The sequence below is a fragment of the Falco cherrug genome, chromosome 5 (genome assembly GCF_023634085.1).
Source record: "Falco cherrug isolate bFalChe1 chromosome 5, bFalChe1.pri, whole genome shotgun sequence".
Taxonomy (NCBI): Eukaryota; Metazoa; Chordata; class Aves; order Falconiformes; family Falconidae; genus Falco; species Falco cherrug.
The window spans coordinates 69,960,998-69,980,293 of NC_073701.1; the positions used below are offsets into that span (position 1 = coordinate 69,960,998).

The 19,296-nt window shown below is 42.3% G+C and overlaps 1 protein-coding gene across 1 annotated transcript in view; it reads right to left on the minus strand.

Moving 5' to 3' along the window:
• Nucleotides 1-19,296, minus strand: part of GRM3 (glutamate metabotropic receptor 3) — a 113,767-nt gene that overhangs the window by 19,067 nt on the left and 75,404 nt on the right. The window contains exon 3 of the mRNA XM_005439296.4: nt 17,740-18,595. Coding sequence (XP_005439353.1) covers nt 17,740-18,595 — 856 coding nt within the window. The remainder of the gene's footprint in view (nt 1-17,739; nt 18,596-19,296) is intronic.

Sequence of the window (19,296 nt, forward strand, 5' to 3'; positions counted from 1 at the left end):
CTGTGTAAGTGCAGGACAAACTACTTCAGCTTCAGATAAGAGATGAATGACTGTGTAGATTTATGACTGCTTTAGTAGCAGATATGGATACAAACATAAAATAACATCATAGCTTTTATATAGTGAATTATGTCACTTTGTTTCCGTCTTCCTACAGTGGGACCATCTTTTCCAACAATCACATAGATTGCAAGTATGTTCTTATGTGCTATTAGAAGCAGGTGAGTTGCTTTCATTTGGAAATATTTATTATTTCTTGTGCCAGTGAGGTACAGCTCTTGATGGAGGGAATTAATTCAGAAAGAAAGTTCTGAAGGGAGGATTTATTTTCTTATTGGGCAAAACCGCTATTTTCAGAGGTGGTATGGGAAATCTTTTTTGAAATTATTCCGATTCCACACATTGGTTCAGCTGGGTGAAAAATACTCCAGGATTTTTTAACTAGGGATGAGTAAATGAGGAAAACAAAGCAGTTTTAATCCTAATTAGGCACTGGGAAACTTTTAAGAGACAGCACAGCCTAGGAAAAGATGTGCGTCATCTTAACTGGCTTGGAACCAGACGAGTCCTGTTTGCCAGCAATGTCTTTGGGCCAGGAAAGATATTTTGCATACAGCGTCTTGCATGTTTTTGGTACAGAGCTGAGTCTATAGATGTTGCCTTATAGAAAATATCATCAGTAACGCTTCCTGGTAGGGATGATGACAGGTATGCCTACATCTGAGAACATCTTTCACATCCAATAATATGTGCATTTGTTCTTTGCTTGCAGAGTGTATTCTTTCAAAACAAGGTACAGATCAGAGGCACAGCTCACTAGCTAGGAGGCAATTCATTAATAACAAGGTTCGATGAAAGCTCTGCAGTTTTTCAGCTCAGCAGTTGGCAAAGCTGTGGGATTTCATCTGGTTCGGAAAGAAATGTAAAAAGGACTATTGTGTGCACCAAAGGCACCTTCTTCAACAGCTTGTTGGCCCCAAAGACTTTCAGCCAATAGACTATAAGGAGATCATGATTAAACAGAAATGCAAAGGTGAAGAGGGAACAGGCTGGAGTTTCTGAGAAGTTCAGTAAAGCCTCCTTAGTCTCACTAGATGGTGCTGCAAAAACTCTGAACTTCTGATCTAAGGCTGAAAAACAAGACATTTGTTTATGTAATGGAAAAATATAGTTTTTTTTTTAAATGCCCCCCTACTCCTTCCTGTTACATATCCTGGGCAATGCCTTTTTAAAGCACTGTTAGGAAGAGCCTTGATAATAATGTAACAGGATATGGTGTGTTTGTCCAACGGGCTCATCTGTGTGTGTGATGCCTTATCTTGAAAAGTATCAAAAGGACCCTGAGAATGCATATCTTTTAATTTTCTTCTATTTTTATCTAGGTATGGTTTGTGGAGGTCAAAGCGACTTATTTCTGCTTGTCTGAACATTCAGACCGAGTAATGGAGACCTGTTGTCTCCACCCTGTTGGCACCCACTCCTGTTTCTGTCTCAGACACAGCTGGTGTCTACACCTGACTGGCAGAAGGGATGTTGAAATTCGGCAGTTTAAAAGTTAGTACAGGGAAGGCTCAGAGTGAAGTGTCACTAGATTGTGTACCTCTCCACAATTAATAATTAAGGAATGGACTTAAAATATCAATTTTTTACAGAAACACATAGTCCTTTTTAACCTCTGCACCATTGTTTCTGGATGTGTTTTGGTCATATGTAGTATTGCCTCTTCTCATTCAGGAAATGAAAGAGAATGAGTAGTCTTCTATAAATGTTGTTTTCCTACTGTGACTACAGATTTTCCATTCAGCTCTATGGATTCTCTCTTAGGTTAGAAACGTGCTTGCTACAGGGACTTTTAACACGTCATAGACCCCCACAGCGTTTGCAGTAGTCAGAGACAGAAATGTTTCCCCAGGCTTAGCTGCAAGGTTCCCTCATGTGAGTGATAAGCATATGAGTTATCCTGAGATTCCCTCCTGCAAAGGAGAACAGGTATTTCTAGGGCTCACCTTAGAGTAGGTAGCTAGAGCAGCTCAGCTGAACTGCACCTGGCTTTTTTCTGCTGACCATAATGAGAGCGACTAGGTAAAATACATCTACAATATCTGTACATGAAGTTAGGTGAGATGAGTATCACCAGTACTTGGAACAGACAGGCTCACAGCTGGAGTGCCGAGTGTGCAAGCTCTTGTACAAGCTCCTGCAAAGGTACCTGTGAAGGGCTGCCTCCGGCAAGCTGTCTGCACAGGTGCTGCGAGTGCTGCGGAGGCTATCAGAGAGAACAGCCCAGGATAAAAGTGATGTGAATGCTGGAAAAATAAATGAAGAAGGGTCCAAAAGATGGGAAGAATTCATTCAGCTTGTCATTATCTTCAGCCTGGCTGAACACAGAACTCCCTAGCTGCCTTTCTTGTGAAACGCTTGCCTCAAGCAAAATGTTTTACATTTTCAGGAGTGTGCTGTTCTCTTGCCTGTGTGGCCCTTGGGCACATATGTGGCCTTCAGGACTGGGGGATAATGAACTAGATGCTAAATTACAAACCTTCATGGAGGAAATTATGAAGTCTCTCTTATTTTTTTAAGGAAATTTAAGGAATTAAAAAGGGAATTTCTGATTTCTTAAAGGATTTGGATGCAGAGATTACATAGAAGTTTTGTAGTCATATTTCTCTTTAAAAATAAAAACATATCCTCTGAAATTAAGAAAATGTCTTGAAGTTTTTGGTTAAGGTTGCATCAGTCCAACTTCAAAATAAATCAAACATTCATGGAAAAGCATCTAAGGTATTTTTCTTTTTTTTAATAAGTCTGCTAGGTTGATAATTGATATGAATGGTTTTTAAGATTCTAACATAGCAATGCCTTTCAATTGATATTATTCTTTTAATTTAAGATTATCCACTTTAGAAAATGGTTGGCACAAGAGGCAGAATGCATGCAAGGTAATTTATACTAGCAATCAGCTTGCAATTACCAAGTAAATTAAACCATGACTTTAAACTGCCTTACTCCTCCCTTAGGCCAGCTAGTTATTTTGTTAACAGAAGCAAAGGGAAGCCATTCCCATTATGAAGAATTATGGCCACCATTAGGGTGACAACACAGAAGCTCAGGAGCTGAAACTGTAAGTTCTGGGCTGGCCTTTGGTACCCCTTGAAATGTTTTTGGTCTGAGTTAAAAGGGAGTTGGCTGGTGAATTATGTGTCAGTTGCTGAACATTAACATTGCTTTCAGAGCCTGAGATTTTGGTTGGGACTTTCTGCCAGTCCCGTGGTTATGAGTTCCCTGTGTCCAATTTGGACTTTTGGGTGAGGGACATTCTCATCTAACCTCAGTGCTGGGAACTGGTGTCATGCTCTACCCTGCTCTCTTCTCAGCACATCTGGGACACAGCTGAAAGAGGTTGCAGCAGTGTTTTAAGTTTGCTAAAATTTACTTGTGGGCTAAGTGAGGGACTTGGATATGTGATAGGGGTGTGAGTCTTTCTCTTTTCGGAGGCACCATTCTATGACATGCTAATTCCATGCCCAGATTACATATAGTAGCTGATGGCTAAGGAAGTGTTGAAAACCTAATATTTCTTTGTCCTTCTTTGTCAGACTGAAGGAAATATGAATTGATTCAGTTACTAAGATATTGAAGGAAGGTAGTTAAAACACTTTTTCCTCTGTGGGGACTTGAGGATTAGAGAAGTGTTTCCAGACAGTGCTCTGAATAATTTAGTTAGGTAGCTTGCCCTTAGAGATCAGAACCAAATGAACTATGAAATAGACCCTCTGGCTATTATTTCCTAGTTGACTTGATACGAAGACACTCCCAAAACAGGTGGGCTGACATAGATTTAATTACTTACAATGCAATACTATTATTTAGTAGTAATAATACTCTTGCTGTGATGGTCTAAGATTCAAGAAATTTCACGCCTATAAGAAAGGCAGTATTTTTGATTAGAATATAGATGGAAGAAATGCACAAGCTTTCAGGCACAAGGGCACTTCATTAGGTTATCAGAAAAACTGCTCAACAAATTTGACCTTCAATTATTTTGAAGGAACAGCTCTGCACGGACTTCAGTATATAAGGTTTTTATTTCCTTCTGGAAACACAATTTCAGTTTGCAAGCAGCCTCATTACTATCCATTTGCAAAGTAATTGCTGAGAGCTTTCTGTTCCCTTCTTTAAAAGTATATAGTTTAAAAACACAAGGTCTGGTCAAGATGCAAGACAAGATACAGCAAAGAGGTGTTAGGTCAAAAGCTTCTGTATTTTTTCCAGATATATGGGCAGTTTAATAAATGTATTGCCTCTTCCTACAAACCTTACGACGCTATGCTATTATTTTTGTTAAGAAGCTACTGAAAACTCTCAGCAATCATCCTACAAATTGCTAATAATGAGGTAATTTGAAAAATGAAATTGCATTTCCAGTAGGAAAACAAAACCATAAGTAGTGAATTCTAAGGAAAGCGTCTTTTTGAAATAACTGCAGCTCAATTTTATAGAACACTTTGTGGAAAAAAAAGAGCTGCAGGATGCTTCAGAGCATCGTAGCATTGTAAAGAAACAATGCTATGGTGAAACACACAGAGGAACCTTTGTGCTCAGATGTACTTGGCTCATTGTACTTGGCACATCTGACATGATGTTGGTGGAAGACAAAGTAGACTTGGAGTTCAGCTGGAAAGGTAAATGTTTCACACATGGTGTAAGATTCTGGACTGTATCAGTTTACTCTGTGAATATAATATGTGCATGAAAAAAAGTGCATATTAGAATGTCTATGTTGAGAGTGTAGTTTTCTCACAGAGCTCCTATAGTCAGTGGAGAGAAGGAGACACCTCCAAAGGTGGGCTCTGACTAAATGGAATTGCCATCAGGAAGGTGGGTTACTTCCTCCACCAACAGGTCTGCAGTTATTAGACTACAAAATGAGTTGTGGCAAAGTAGGCGTGAGAGCAAGCTGACTTGAATATTGGCCACAGATAGAGAAAAACTAATGCTTTCAGTAAGGCCCACCACACACATTAAATGTGACTCATCTTTCTTTGTAAAGGTTTGATTCCGGATTTTCTTTTTACTAAATTCCATATAATAATGTGATGGCTAGAAATGTCCATCTACTGCAATAGCAGGTTAAATCAGTATTCGGTAGAGTATATCTCATGTAGGACAAAATGCTGAGTCTGCCAATCGAGAGGTGAAAATGGGCTACTTGCAACAACGAATTCTAGTAAAAAGATAGGGAGATAAAGGATAAGAACTCCTGGCTTTTAAGGTTATTCATGCATATCACACCCCAGTGGCAAAGGTAGCACGTCACCTCTCCCAACATCATCAGTGCTCATTGGCGTGCATTATCCTAGAACATGCAAGCTGCATGTCCCATTAATACTTGCAAATTTTTCTGCTCTCAGGAAGAAAAGATAAAGCTGAGAGCACAGAATCATTTTTGCTAGTGTTTTGCTTCACTGAATCAGTTTGGCAACAGCAATCACCAGACCTCAGGGGAAAATGTAAAAAGAAAATGTTGATTTATTTCCCTGTTTAATGGTGGAAGCAGAGACACATTGGTAGGCTTAGACTGATGAAGTGTTTCAGAGATCTAGAAAGGACATTAACTAACAGTACTGCCTGAAACCTTCATCTGACTTGAGACACTTTCTTCTCTAAAGAGCCTTTGAAAATGGGCTTTTTATTCTTTCAGTTACTGGACCATTAACTAGCCATTGGCTACTTACTCAAATTGATGTGGAAATGTTCCCAATAGCAGCTTCATACAATGTCTTATTTCCCACTGTCTGGTGGGGATCTGCCCTGGGACAGCAGGCCGATCTCTGCTACCAAGCTGCCATCAAGATCTTGGAGCAGTGATCAGCTGCCCCATCCATCAGGGCCATAGATCAACATAATGGAAAAATCCTGCTTTTGGAGAAATTATAGGTAAAATTTATTTATGAGTTCACACAGTGTACAGTTATTTGTGGCAAATGAAGGGACCAAAGAGTAGAACCTTCTACTGTTGCAGGCAACTATGTAATTGCTGCTTAGACTAGAAGAGTCCAGCAACCCCACCCCATACACTTCTGCATATGGTCAAGCATTTTCTAGTGTTTTGTAGCAGATTGATGACCTACTGTAAAAGGTAAAGAACCGCTGTGAAAGCGTTCCCACTGGAAGAGAGCGGGCAAGTTCTGTAGCAGACATTCAGGCTCCAGAGCTACTCGCACATGGTCAGCTGCTGATCACCACAGAAATTCAGCCTTGGCAAGAATGGGGATTGCTTTTAGGGCATAATCAATAGAAGGAAGAGCATGTACACAGCATGTGCAAAACATCCTGTGTATGGTGAAAAGCCAAAAGAAATAACAAGAAGCTGCAAGGACAGTTAGGGCCTCTGCAAGAAAGGGAGCAAAGGGAAAACTGAGAGAAGGATCACCCTGGGACTGTCCGCTGGTTGTGGGTGCCACAGCTCAGCAGTGCTGCTACCTAAACACCAGTTTCTGTAGAAAAAAACTCTGCTTTTCGATTTGCTGATCACTTTTTTGAAATGCAAACTCAGCAGTCATACATCAAGCATTACCTTTTACTGTAGAATTTTTTTAAGGAAATTAAAATTTTAAAAAACAGTGAGTGCTCTTGTGAGAGTGTGTAAGTGTGCGTACATGTGCCTGTGTGTGTTTTCTGATCCCAGCTTCCCACATGGCAGTGTGGCTGATACCGTTAGGAGTCGCAGCCCACCCTGCGAGTCCACACGCTCTCAGCTGCAGAGTTGCACAGGATTTCTGTGGCACACGCGCTCTGTGTGAGGACTTTGTTCAAGGCTCTGCTTTACCCAGCTTTCTCACACTAAGTAGTTTCCCTATTTCCACTGAGCATGGTGCAACTCTTTCCGTGGCTAAAACTGCAGCATTTTCTTAGCTGAGCCTCGTATTTCAGTCACAGAAGTGGTAAGTATTTCACATGTACAAAGGAATTGGTGCATTAGCTTATTCTGTTGCCCATCAAATTGTCTGGAATCTGTGTATAGCAGCAAATAGAAAAATGCCCTGCATGAAACCCATATTGAATTGAGGAGCAATTGCACATGCACATGTAGAAAGGGAATATCTCTCAGCCTTCAGAAGTACTCTTGAATTTTTTCCGTAGCAAAAGTGCTAGATATACATGTGCCATGAGTTTAGAAGAGATGAGATGACTCATGTTTTGGCAAGTAGAAAGATGGGCTTGTAGCAAGAAAAGGAAAACTGTAAGAGAAGAAAAGCGGATGCAAGACTAAGGGGGCAGGGGCCTTCAGAGTGCGAGGTACATTAAATTCTGCTTTCTATTTACTGGGTGTTGGTGACTGCCATTCACATCACTACTGCTTTTGGCTCCATGCTGTTCTTTGTATGCACTAAGGAGAGAGTGATCTTTGCTGTGGAGACCCTACAAGCAAACTTAATGACCTTGGTAATTATTTTATGATTGCCGTGCCTTAAGCTTAAGGGCTTATATTTGGAGATATTGTCATTTCTGGCTTAGGGCTAAACCCCTTTGCATCCCAGTAGTGAGCAGGAAAGTTTGTGGTGATTTACTGCTCCATGGACGGAGCAAGAGGTGAGAAAAAAAAAATCAAAGGATTTCTCCTTTGCCTGAGCCATGCTACAGCTAGGATTGTGTGGATGTTTTTGTTATAAATTTCTTTGCTTCTTATACACCTGTTCGTGAATATGTGTGTTCCCCCTGCCTTGAAGAATTTTAGTATTCTTTGTATTTGCCTCTGTACTTATATATTATAACCTCTGTAAAAATACACTTTCATGGCAGGAAGAAGGAAGCAAAAGGAAATTACTCACCCTGATAACAGCAATGGAATATCTTTTTACATTAGATTCTGTATCTGCTGACAAAATAGCCATACATATTGCAGTGATGCCAAAGCAGTCATTCTCTGAGACACTTTTAGAGGTGTTTAGGAATGTGGCTCTATGAGATGAATAAATGAAAGACACCCTTTACCACATTTGTCTGCCAGGTCCATCCAGTTTGCAGTTGATGGGGATTGGGTAGAAGTTCAGTTTGGGAAGAGTACTTATACATAAACAGAGTTTCTGCTCCACAGATGTGCAGAGCTGATTGCTTTTTGAATTCTCTTTTAGAAGGTAGGTGTGATCTACTGGCCTGAGTAATTTTTTAAAAATAAGAATACTAACACTTGCATGAATAAGAAAGGTAAATTTGTGGTAGGAAATCCTTTCAGTCATTCCTCTGAAATTTTTGCCCTAAGTACTTCTTTTGATTCATGAGACCATTTAAACAAAGGATAAGGCTGTGAGTATTTGGGAAATATGTGTGTTAATGCAAAAATTTACACAAGGGATGTTTGCAGTCTGGGTTGAGTTCCCTTCTCTCTTTTAGATAGAGAAACATGACTATCACTGAGCAGCTTTTTTCTGCACTGGGAGTCAGAAGTGGGCAAGACAAGCTTAAAGGGAATAGTTCAGGCTTCGCAGAAAGCTGGAATAAATTCACATGCTCATCCGGGCTGCCATTTAACAAGTACAAGTACAGCAATCAGCTTGTGACAGGTATGTCTGGAAATATGCTACGTGGAAGTGATGTAGGATTCAGACCCAGATCCATGTCTAATTGCAGCACCAGACTGGGATGAATGTTAGTGTCATGTTAATGCAGCTTATACTGGTTTTGTACCTATTCCTGTTCGGTCAGTGTTAGCCTGGGAATATATTTGCACTGAGCTCTACTGGGTGAAGCAAGTGTGTCTTCCAGGAATGTAGTGATATTAAGGCTACTTCAGGAGAAAAGGTGATTTTCTACAGATTATGCGTTCAGTTCTGCCTTTCTGGTATAATTATTAGCTGCCAACCAAAATAGAGGTTTGGTAAAAATAACATAATGTTTAATTATCTTTGGGATTAGACTGCTGAGTTTGTGACTGTCTGTAGTTTTCTTCATCACCCTTTGAAAAGACCAATTTTCTTGGGGACTCACTGGAAGTCTAGGACACACCTAGAGAGTAATTTAGTCTCCCAGTGTGTCACACTGTTTCAATGTGTCCCTGTGCAATCTCCTTCTCATGTCCTTGTCCTCATCCTCATCAACACTGCTGTGGTCATGTTCCAAGCACAGCCTCTGAATTTTTCAGCCCCTAAACCAGCACCCCAGCATGCAGGTGAGACTAACTGAGATTAGTTCTGGAAGTGCTGAATTGCTCTTCCATAGCAGTTGATATAGAAGAAGCTGGTCCTCATGTCGGCTGTTCAGAGCCAATGCAGATGCTAAAAGGTAAGGGGTAAGATTCCTGAACCAAACTGTTTTCTCACATGGTATCTTGTTCTTCCAGGTGACAAGGAGAAAGAGGCAGACCTAACATCTTTTCACTTGCATGTGAATGTCTCTCACAAGGTAGATCTGCATGAAGAATAAGAATATAATCACATGGTATGTCCTGAATTCTCCCCCTATTGTAAAGACCAGTGGGACTGGAAAAGTGAGCGTTTATGATTGGGGGATGAAATGGCTGTACTACTTGTCCTGCTCCTCCCAGCACTTCGACTGTGCAGACCCTCAGTGTTTGGGATTCACATGGCATTTGCCAGCGAAACAAAAGAAGAAATAATAATGGTTATAAAATAAGCAGCTGGCAAACACAGAAGTCTGGGATTCAGGTAAATTAGGTTACCAAGCCTTCTGTCTCTCAAATATGTGATCCGAAAGAAAATCATTGCTCAGTTTTTCAGTCCTCTGTTTCTTCATAAACACGAGGTGTCTAATCTCATCCTCATTTACATACCCGCATGGACGCTGTGCAATCTAGAGTTTTATAAGATGCCTAAAGGCTACATTATTAACATGACAAAAGTAGCTGACTATACGTTACATGCAAGGCACAGACTATATAACTTTATGTTCAGTTTTTCATAGCTCATCTGAAGTTGTGGGTTGTATAAATATTCAAGCAGAGGAAATTGAGACAGAGAGCCATTTGCTATTTTAGGGATGTCAAAGCACTTTCACCTAAATGTGCTGCTATAATAAGTTTGGGGCCATTGCTGGCCTGTGGCTTCTGCAGACTTTCCAGGAATGGCACCCAGGTGGGTAAAGACCAAAGGCAACATATTTCCAGAGCCTTCCTGAAGGGCTATGAAGAAAAGTTGTTGCTGCTCTGTGTCCTGCTAGTGCTGCATTCCTGTCTTTTTGTCTGTGGGAGCTCAGCAGCCAGGTCAGGCAGAAGAGTGGTGGCAGATGGCAGTGGTGGCAGTGGTGGCAGCAGGCAGAAGTACCTCACTCTCAAGTTAGATGGGAAGCAATGGTCCCAGCACACGTTGGCTTCTGCTGTTGAAGCTTATCTCAAGTGGTAAGAATACAATTCAGCCTCTGCTCCTGCTCACTCAGGCTCATTACTGTTAATACCAAATGAAAGCATGAAAAGGCAGTATTTTATGGTGGTCACTAGCTAGAGAACAGACACCATTGACCTGCAATCATGGCAAGAGAATTTTAATGAAAATTTTGTTTGGATGTTGTGCCCTAGAGATGACAACGTCTTGTGTCCTGCTGCCAGCCCAAGTATCCAGTTTACACAGTGCAGTGTGTGACACACAGCGCATCCAGGGTGCAGATAGGATTGTTTGCCATTGTGATACCTCAAACCTAAACCACAGGATAAAAAGTTTTCATAGTATTTTAATTTCAGCCAGTTTACATCTATAAGGCCCTGAGCAACTGGGTGTGACGGCACAGCTGACCCTGCTTCAGCAGGAGGTTGGACTAGACACCTCCTGAATGCCCTTCCAACCTGATTTGCTCTTTAACTTTATTATTCTATATATTATGAATCTACATTATACACAGTTGAATATTATATGTATGAAAATATGCAGGTATATAAACAACGTACATAAATGCATGAATATATACACTTATTAAAAGCTTCAGGAAGGAATAAGCAGAGATTTCTGTCCAGGAACCTGTTGGAGCGGTAAATTTGCTCAAGAGAAAGGAACTGCAGACCCCCATATCAGCACCCAGATCTGCAAAGAGGCAGCTGGAGGAAGGAGGAAGTAGAGGGGGATCATCAGGAAAACCGGGCTGTCAAAATCTTGCTACAGCTCTGTGTGTGTGTATGCCACAAGGTAACTCTAATATAGAGAGAAATATGGGAAAATACCATGCAGGTTCCTGTTCCTTTGCTCTGAAGCAGGAAGTATCAAGTGTGCTTTTAGCTGCTTTCAAGGTTTTAGATTCTATGACACATTTGTGGTCCTAGAAAAAAGGCAGTATTTTTTCCTATAAATCCTAGACATCTTTTTCATGTATATTTTTAATGAATATCTTGGGAATTTCATTCTACATTTTCCTTGAATTTATTGGCCACAAATCCAATATGAATTACACTTTTAAAACTTTTATGAATAATAAGGTATTAGATGCCTTCTGCCATGGAAGTTTTACCTTCAGGTGAAAGCGGTGTTTGTTTTACAAATAAGCACCACAGGGAAGGCCAGGAGGACCTTACCGCTCGCTGTTTGAGTGCTGCGGGCCAAGGGGATCTGACCTGATGAGCAGGAGCTCATTGGGTGAAATGACGGCATAGCAGGGCTGTCTGCTGCAGAGCCTGGGATGCGGGCTCTAGCTTTATCTGCACATCTACTGACTGGTACTCCCTGCTCTAAAGTTATACCTGGCTTTTGAAGTCTCCACATTTTTAATCTGCTTGTGATAACAGATGCTTCATTTTTTGGTCTGCACTCTGTGCAAGCCTGGCAGGACGCTGAGCTTCAAAGTAGACTTTTGACAGGAAGTATGTGTGGCTAAATCCTAGAGAAAGTACCATGCAATGCTGCTGTGCTTAGCAGGGAGGTGACATCTGCTTGTGCAGACCATGACTTTTAACCTCTTTTCTACTTGGGTGGAACAGTTATGATGGAAATGACCCATGAATGTGTGTTCACACCATGGAAGTCAGCAGTGTTCAAGAGTAAATGCGAAGGTGAGTTTGTGTTCCCACTTCATATTTGAGTGTTGACTAGGGCAGAGTGGGGAGGAGGAAAAGAAAGAAAATAAACCACACAAATGTAGGACCAGGCAGGAATAAAAGTTTTGTCACAGAGTCCGGTGAATGAAAGGGGACAAATCAGACCTGACGTACAACCTTTTTCTCATTTTGAGTAGTCATTCTAGTTAGCTGCAGGAGAGGATTTTGCCTCATATAAGCTTGGTTTGATGATGCAGGTTTTGCTGTAGAAGGGCTGGATTTCTGAACATAATACGGAGAGGGATGTAACAGTGACTCTTGTGGAGGAAGACAGGGGGAAAAGACACTAAGTACTATAAACATATGTGCTGCCTAAAATTTCTAATGATCTGTTTTTCAGGGTTACTGCTTTAGCCAGTTTCCTCCTACTATTTGCTGCAGAGATTCAGAAAGCTGCAGAAGGCAGGTGGACATGCACACGCCCCTAAATCCAACCTCCCTCTGCCCATACGCTCCTGCACTAGCCTCATGGCATAGTCAGTCCTGCAATGCCATCATCCCTGTGAACTGCACTGTGGGAAAAGCCACTGGAGCCCAGTCCCATGCCCTTAGGTGACAGGGCTGTCACCCTGCACTGCCTGCTCAGCGACCTGGGGCCAGTTGGAGCTAATGCTGGTCCCTGAATGTCACTGCTGCCCTTCCTCACCCTGGCCAACCTGCAGCCCAATGCCCTGGAGGAGCAGCTACACCAGGTAGCAACATGTGGGGCACAGCTGTGCAGGACCTGGTCACTTTGTCCCAAATGATGGATAGATACCCCTTTCACACTGGTCATGATAACACTCATAACCCATGTCAAATATTGTGAGGCTTGCAATAACTCTGTGGGCAATGGGAACGCTGCTTTGCTGTGTCATCCTGGGGGCCTAAGGTGGCTAAAACAGTAGAGCTGGTTGTTGCACTGGCCCCTCCACCCCTCCTCCCTGAGGGAGGGAGGTTTCTGGGAATGTGGAGCTCTGCCTGGATCCCTGGATTCATAGCCCTGCTGAGAGTCTCCTCCATGCACTGCCCTCCACCAAACAGTGCCTGGGTGCTGGTGAGAAGTTGAGTTTACTCTGTGGTCTCTCCCATGGAGCCCTTTACTTCTGTTCAGCACTTCTTTGTTAGCACTTGCTAACAGCCTCTTGAACCAGCATGTCTTTATCAGCAGAAGAGCATCAGGAGTCAGAACATGAAGTGCTACACTTGTGCCCTCAGGAAGCAACGCAAAGGATGGGAAGATCAAGAAGATGAGCCAGCTTATATCTCTTTGAAAGGCCAAACAAGTGCTGAGATGGAGTGAGTGTTTATCTAGGGGCTGGGCTTTGCTTTCTCTGATTCTGCTGCTGCTCGAAGTGGGAATTAGGCATAGGCGTCTCTTTTCTCAGTTACTGAAAAAGCTCAAGATATCATTACGTTTGTCGTATATATATTACTGACTTGCAAGAAAATTTTGTGCTCGGTGTATCTCACAGACAATAAGGAATGATATCTCACCCTGTTTTCATGCCACACTGCAGTTCTGTGTAGTTGTTTCAATTTAATGAAAAAGGAGACATAAGTAGGACCCCAGAGACATTAATGAAATACTTGTCACACAGCATGTCAGCAGCAGTGGCAGCATGAGACTGCACAAATCCTGGCCAGCCCCCTACTCCAACACTGCTGTTAGCTGGTTTTTGAGTGTTTCCTTACAGGTCCCACTAACGCTGTGCCTGAGAGTCTCATTTCAGGCTTTCAGCTAAATGGCAGGTGAGAATCTTAGTTGCTCTGTGCTCCATCTGTAGTCAATAACAAGAGATGTAGGGGCAAATTGTATTTCATGTGGGCTACCTCACATGAGCTGAACCACACTCTGTAAGTGCTGATCCCCTTCATTAACCGAAATCAGGGACTAACCAAAACTCATTCCAGTGCGTAGGGTAAATGTCAAAAATTGCACAGTCCCACACCAGTCATATAAATGCACCCTATCATTTACTGGTGTGTTTGAAATGCACCGTCACTTATTCCTGGGAGCCAGAAGAATACAGTCAGGGCCATTTGTCAGGTTTCTTTCATGGCAAGCTGCAGGTTTATGCATGTGGGGCTCATCTATTCATACCTCTGCCTTGCAGCAGAGGAGGCATTGCTTAAAAAGCTCTTTGCCTGAGAGTGAATACAGCTATCACTGTTGTTCTGTTTCTTGCCTGCTTCCTTTTGGTGGGTGTGCAACACTACCTCAGCTAAAGAAGAAAGTTCGCAACCTGACTTGGTTGCAGTGTACCTGATGGGCTGGTAACATCCATGCCATCCCCTCTCCGCACTGGGGGTACGTTCTCAGATTTGGAGCTGGAGATACGAAAGCATCATCGATCAAATGTACCATGCAGCAAGGTCCTGACATCGTATTAACAACACACCCAGTGACTTTCTTCAACCAGAAAAGAGCAAAGGCGCATTCTTGGTCCAATGGAAATCAATGATAAGACTTGTATGTATCACAATAACAACCCTTTCTGATTGCTGATTCAGTTGCTGATTCTCTCACTGTATAAAAATCGCTCATCTGCTTAAAAAATAACTGACATTAAATCATGGCTTCACTTTATAATGGAAGAAGTGGTAACAAAGAAATGAGATGAGCATCATGCTGTAAGCTAGTAACAATATACAGGGAATAAAACCATTAGAAAAGAACTCAACAGGTTTTTCAATGTTTTAAATTGGAAATTAACTGGAATTAATGCTCTTCAGAATTTGAAAGATTTCCATTTTGGTTTTAAAACAAATTAATTTGGTTCAAAAAAGAGACTTCTGTTTTCAAAATTGCAAAATGACAGGCTTTAAGGTTTTGGTTTTAGGTTTGTTGGTTGTTCTTTTTAAGGCTTGAACAGCTTCAGCTTCCAATTCATAAAAAGTACAAAAGATATTTCAGTCAAAATGAAAATGAAATTTTCTGGCTGTCTCTAAGTGAAAATTTTCCGGGAGTTTTGGTCAAAGAAAATTGTGGCTATTTTGACTTTATGACTAAATGCTGAGTGAGAAAACGCTTGGGTGCTTAAAAAGATCTCTGCATGATAGAAAAATGGTTAGGGATCATGCACTAGAACCAAGTTTATTAAGCGACAGACTAAAGCTTAGACTCTATTAAGGATGTATGCTTTTAAGCTCATAAAGATAACTGGTGTGTCAGAAAAAGTTTCAAAATAATTGCAGTTTAGGTTATTGAAGTGACTACTCATTTGGGTAGGCTGTTACTGTCCTGAAGCATCCCCCTGGCAGGGACAGAAGCACATGGCACAGCAATGTCATCCCTTGTGATCAATATGCCAGGACCCAGCTTCTGTGAAGCGCTGTGCTCCTTAAACGGCTTGATTTCAACAATTTGAAGACATTCAAGTATCTCTGAGGATAAATGTAAGCAAATGAGAAAATAGTTTTGATGTATTAAGTGCTGTGTGGAAGGGGAGGAGAAATAATGGGCTTTATTTTCCATAGGTCTGAAGGCTAAGAGGTTGTTCCATTCTGTCTTTTGCTGCTTGTGAAATCACTAAGGAAATCAAATGCAATTACAGCATGGCATATGATATGTATAAATTGCCTATGCATCTGTGTATGTCATGGCACATGACTATCCTTACTGGTGCAGCAGCCGTTCAGGAGGACGCCAAGCACCACGACGTACACAAGTGCTGTGTTGCTCAGGCCAGGCACGTGGCTGCAGCTGCATGGCATGCAACACTCAGAGGAAGGTTTTGAAGCATCTCAACTTTCAGCTGCTCTCACATTATTTTTCCTTCGTAACCGAACCTATTTTACCAGAGCACGTCCAAGATCCTGGGTCCTCCTGAATCCCCTCCCCAGAGGTGAGTTAAGATGCAGTAAGTGACCAGTCCCATCTGCTTATTCTTGACTGCCATGGTAAAGAAATCTGGAGACATGGGCTGCAGGAACCCCTGACATGCTCTAAACAACTCAGCTAGTCAGCTAGCAGGATGCTGGGAGACCAGGGGTCCCAAGAAGCTCTGCAGCATGTGCTGGGAAGTACGCCTACAAGTACCCGAGAAAATGGAGTACGTGGCTACACCAGTCATACCCCACTGGAATGAGAGAAGCAGCAGGGATGCAGTTGGTAATATCTACAGATGGTCTGAATCAAATGCTGAGAAGACCTCTAAAGGAGGGAAAAGTTCAAACTCTAATCTGACAGTTTCACATATTTTCCAGTGTTATTAATGTAGCACCATTATTGAGGGTCTCTTGGGACTGAGCATGTTGTATCATACACGTATTTATCCTTCAATTCCTCTTGAAGCTAGTTCTCATACAAAGCACAGCATGATGCTTCCTTACTATCAACTTGGTCAGCTGAGAATATCAGTTTAATAATACATAGAAATGCAAGCTCAACTGAGATGCATCAGAAGAAAGTTACACGTGTAACAACAAAAAAACTACACTTTACTTGTTTCCTTTGTAGATCTATTTAGCCTTGCTACAGTGTAATATTAATAGCAAACCTAAGCTCAACCATTGTAGAGGAATTATTGAGGAATGAAGGCAGGTTAATTAGCATTGATAATATACAGCTGTGGGCTTCCTTCAGTGGCAGTGGGCTGGCTGAGGTGGATAATGTGCAGCTGTGGCTGGTTCCTGCTAAGTAGCTAAATAGCTCTAAGGGGTTTAGAAGAGAGAGCACTGGATGAAGAGGGACCCAGAAGAAGCAGTGGGAGGAGAGAGAGTGCCCTAGATGTAGGAGAGGGCCCAGCAGAAGAAGGGAGCCTGGATGAGAGGAGGCTGGCTGGAAGAGGAGCCAGGAGAAGGAAGATCTGGATGCAGCAGAGAGAAGCAGCAAGGTGGACCAACCTGAATAGGATGAAGAAACAGCATGGACAGTAGCTGAACCTTTAAAGCATTGTGTGAGACTGATGGTGGTGCCAAGGCATGAGAAGGCTGGTCTGGGGTAGTAAAAGCCTTGTTGCTGCCAATTAGTTTTGATAGTGCTGTGACAAGCCATATGTGAGAGCAAAAACACAGACATGTCATGTGGTGCTTAGCTGGTCCCCATGAAGTTTGCTCATATCATTGCCAGATCATTCACTCTCTCTCTCTGCAAATCTCCTGCACGTGTTTATTCTAGTTTTCTATTACTCAGTCATCCAGTCTAAAGCACTGTAACATGACTAATGGCATTATCCCACCTAGTTAAATATTTTATACTGATCTGGTTTTCTGGCAGGATTTATTGCTTTACTATGGCAAGATCATTGGCCATCAACCACAGTCCCTCTATTATGTAACTCCTTAACAAAAGGAGGAAGAGAAGCCAAGCCTCAGCATAGGCATAACAGGCAGTTGCCTGGTGTAGCAGGTGGTGAAATGACCATTGGCCTCCAGACAGGCCCAGCTGAAGCCAAACAGGCTGTGAATGAAATGGAAGTTGGTGTGTGGAGGTTTAGAGGATGGAGGGTAAAATTTCCAAGACCAGCTGTTGCTACCTCCACCTCTTTCTTCTACTAGAAGCAGGAGGAGTGTTGAGCTGAGGTTTTTTTTTTTGGCATTCTCACCAATCTCCCTGTCCTCCTTTCTCCCTTCTTGTGACAGGAGTGACCTTGCCTGGGCACCACCCTGGTCTGAACTGTGACAACAGGAGCTCCTGGGAGTTCAGCTGGCTCTTACTGTGGCTGATGAACATTTCATTAATTACAGTAATATTCTGTATGTTCCAAAAGAGAAATTATTACCTGTAAAATTTACTTTCAGGAGATAATCTTTGTACAGCTTCCTGCCATCCAGATGCTTCATGGCATCACAGAGTTTGGTGGTGTTTGGACACAGACTCCTCTGCATTTTATGCAAGGCATGGGCCATCGCATACACGGCATTCACAACAAACATGATCTTGGATTCTTGCTCGTAGTTGGAACTGTTGATAGTGAAGTGCTTGTCACAAGCCTTTTTATGTGGTTTTCGGTTCTGGAGATTACACTGGAATTTTTGCTCCCAGAAGTCCTTGAACCAGGGGTTGCGTCTGTTATTGTAAGGGCTGAGGCTTTGGAAATACTTGTCAAATTCTTTAACTGGATGGGAAGCAAGTTCCAAGGTTATTGCCCCGGAAGCTATGTGCTCATTGCCCTTGACAATACTCTCTTGTGCACCCCATCCATCACTGGCAATCCAGGTGAAGGAAACATTGAAGCGGTTGGCAGCTGCAATGAGCTCCCGAGAGTCGTCGCCTCGCATGAAGAGCACCACCACCCTGGCATTGGGTTTCTGGAGGAGCTCTCTGATCACGCCATCGTAGGACTTCCTGATGTTTGACCGGCCCACTTTCTCGGAGGTGGCGATGCAGATGTTACGGAGGCGAGCTTCCTGCTCGAAGGCTTCGATCCCTGTCTCACCATAATCTCCTTCTGAAGCAACTGTTGACACGTAAGTCCAGTTGAAGTACCGTAAGATTTCAGCCATGGCTTTCGCTTGGTAGAAGTCAGGGGGCACTGTCCGCGCAAAATAGTCATAGCGGGATTTGTCACTCAGCTTGGCACTGGTGGAGGCATAGCTTATCTGGGGGATCTGGAAGAGTCGGAGCAGGTTTGCTACCTAGAAGGAAGGGGGAGAACACAGGTTTTTAAAGGGTGTTATTTGTAAAACTGAACAGAAAATTCTAGGGAAAGGCATAAACAGGTTTTTTTTAATGAGCTGTTCTGACAATCACAGATTAAGGGTGTTGATAGAGGTGGTTGATAACATACTCTGGTGATAGCAGCGCACTGCCTGTGCAGAATAGTTGTTCTGCTGCCCAGTTAATTCCCAAGGTCCTACTGGGACTGTAATGCACCTTTTATTTCTGTCAAACTGAGTATGTTTAACCCAACAAAGCATTTGACACAAATGGACGATATACTTCAGTCTCAGCCTGTGCTCCTTACTAAGGTCTGGGGTTAGCATGCCTTTGCTGTTCATAGTGATTCATCTTCTCCAAGACTCATTGTACTTGACAACAAAATGCACCAAGACGACATAAATTTCTTTTTTATGCAAATATCACAGATATACTTGTACAAGCCTTTCACAGAACTTTCTGGCCCCATTTAATCAAGCTCTGAGTCCCCACTTCTCCTACTCTTTGCTCCTTTAAACTCTTTTTTTTCTGAGCTGTTCTGGCTGCAGTCCTCCTGAGATGGCATGTTTGTTGCATGCTAGTACTCCTCGTACTCCTCAAATGCTGCACAATGCTGTGTTGGCCTATAGCTTTTCATAAATAATAAAACCTTTTAATATTCTCTAATCGCCCTTTTATG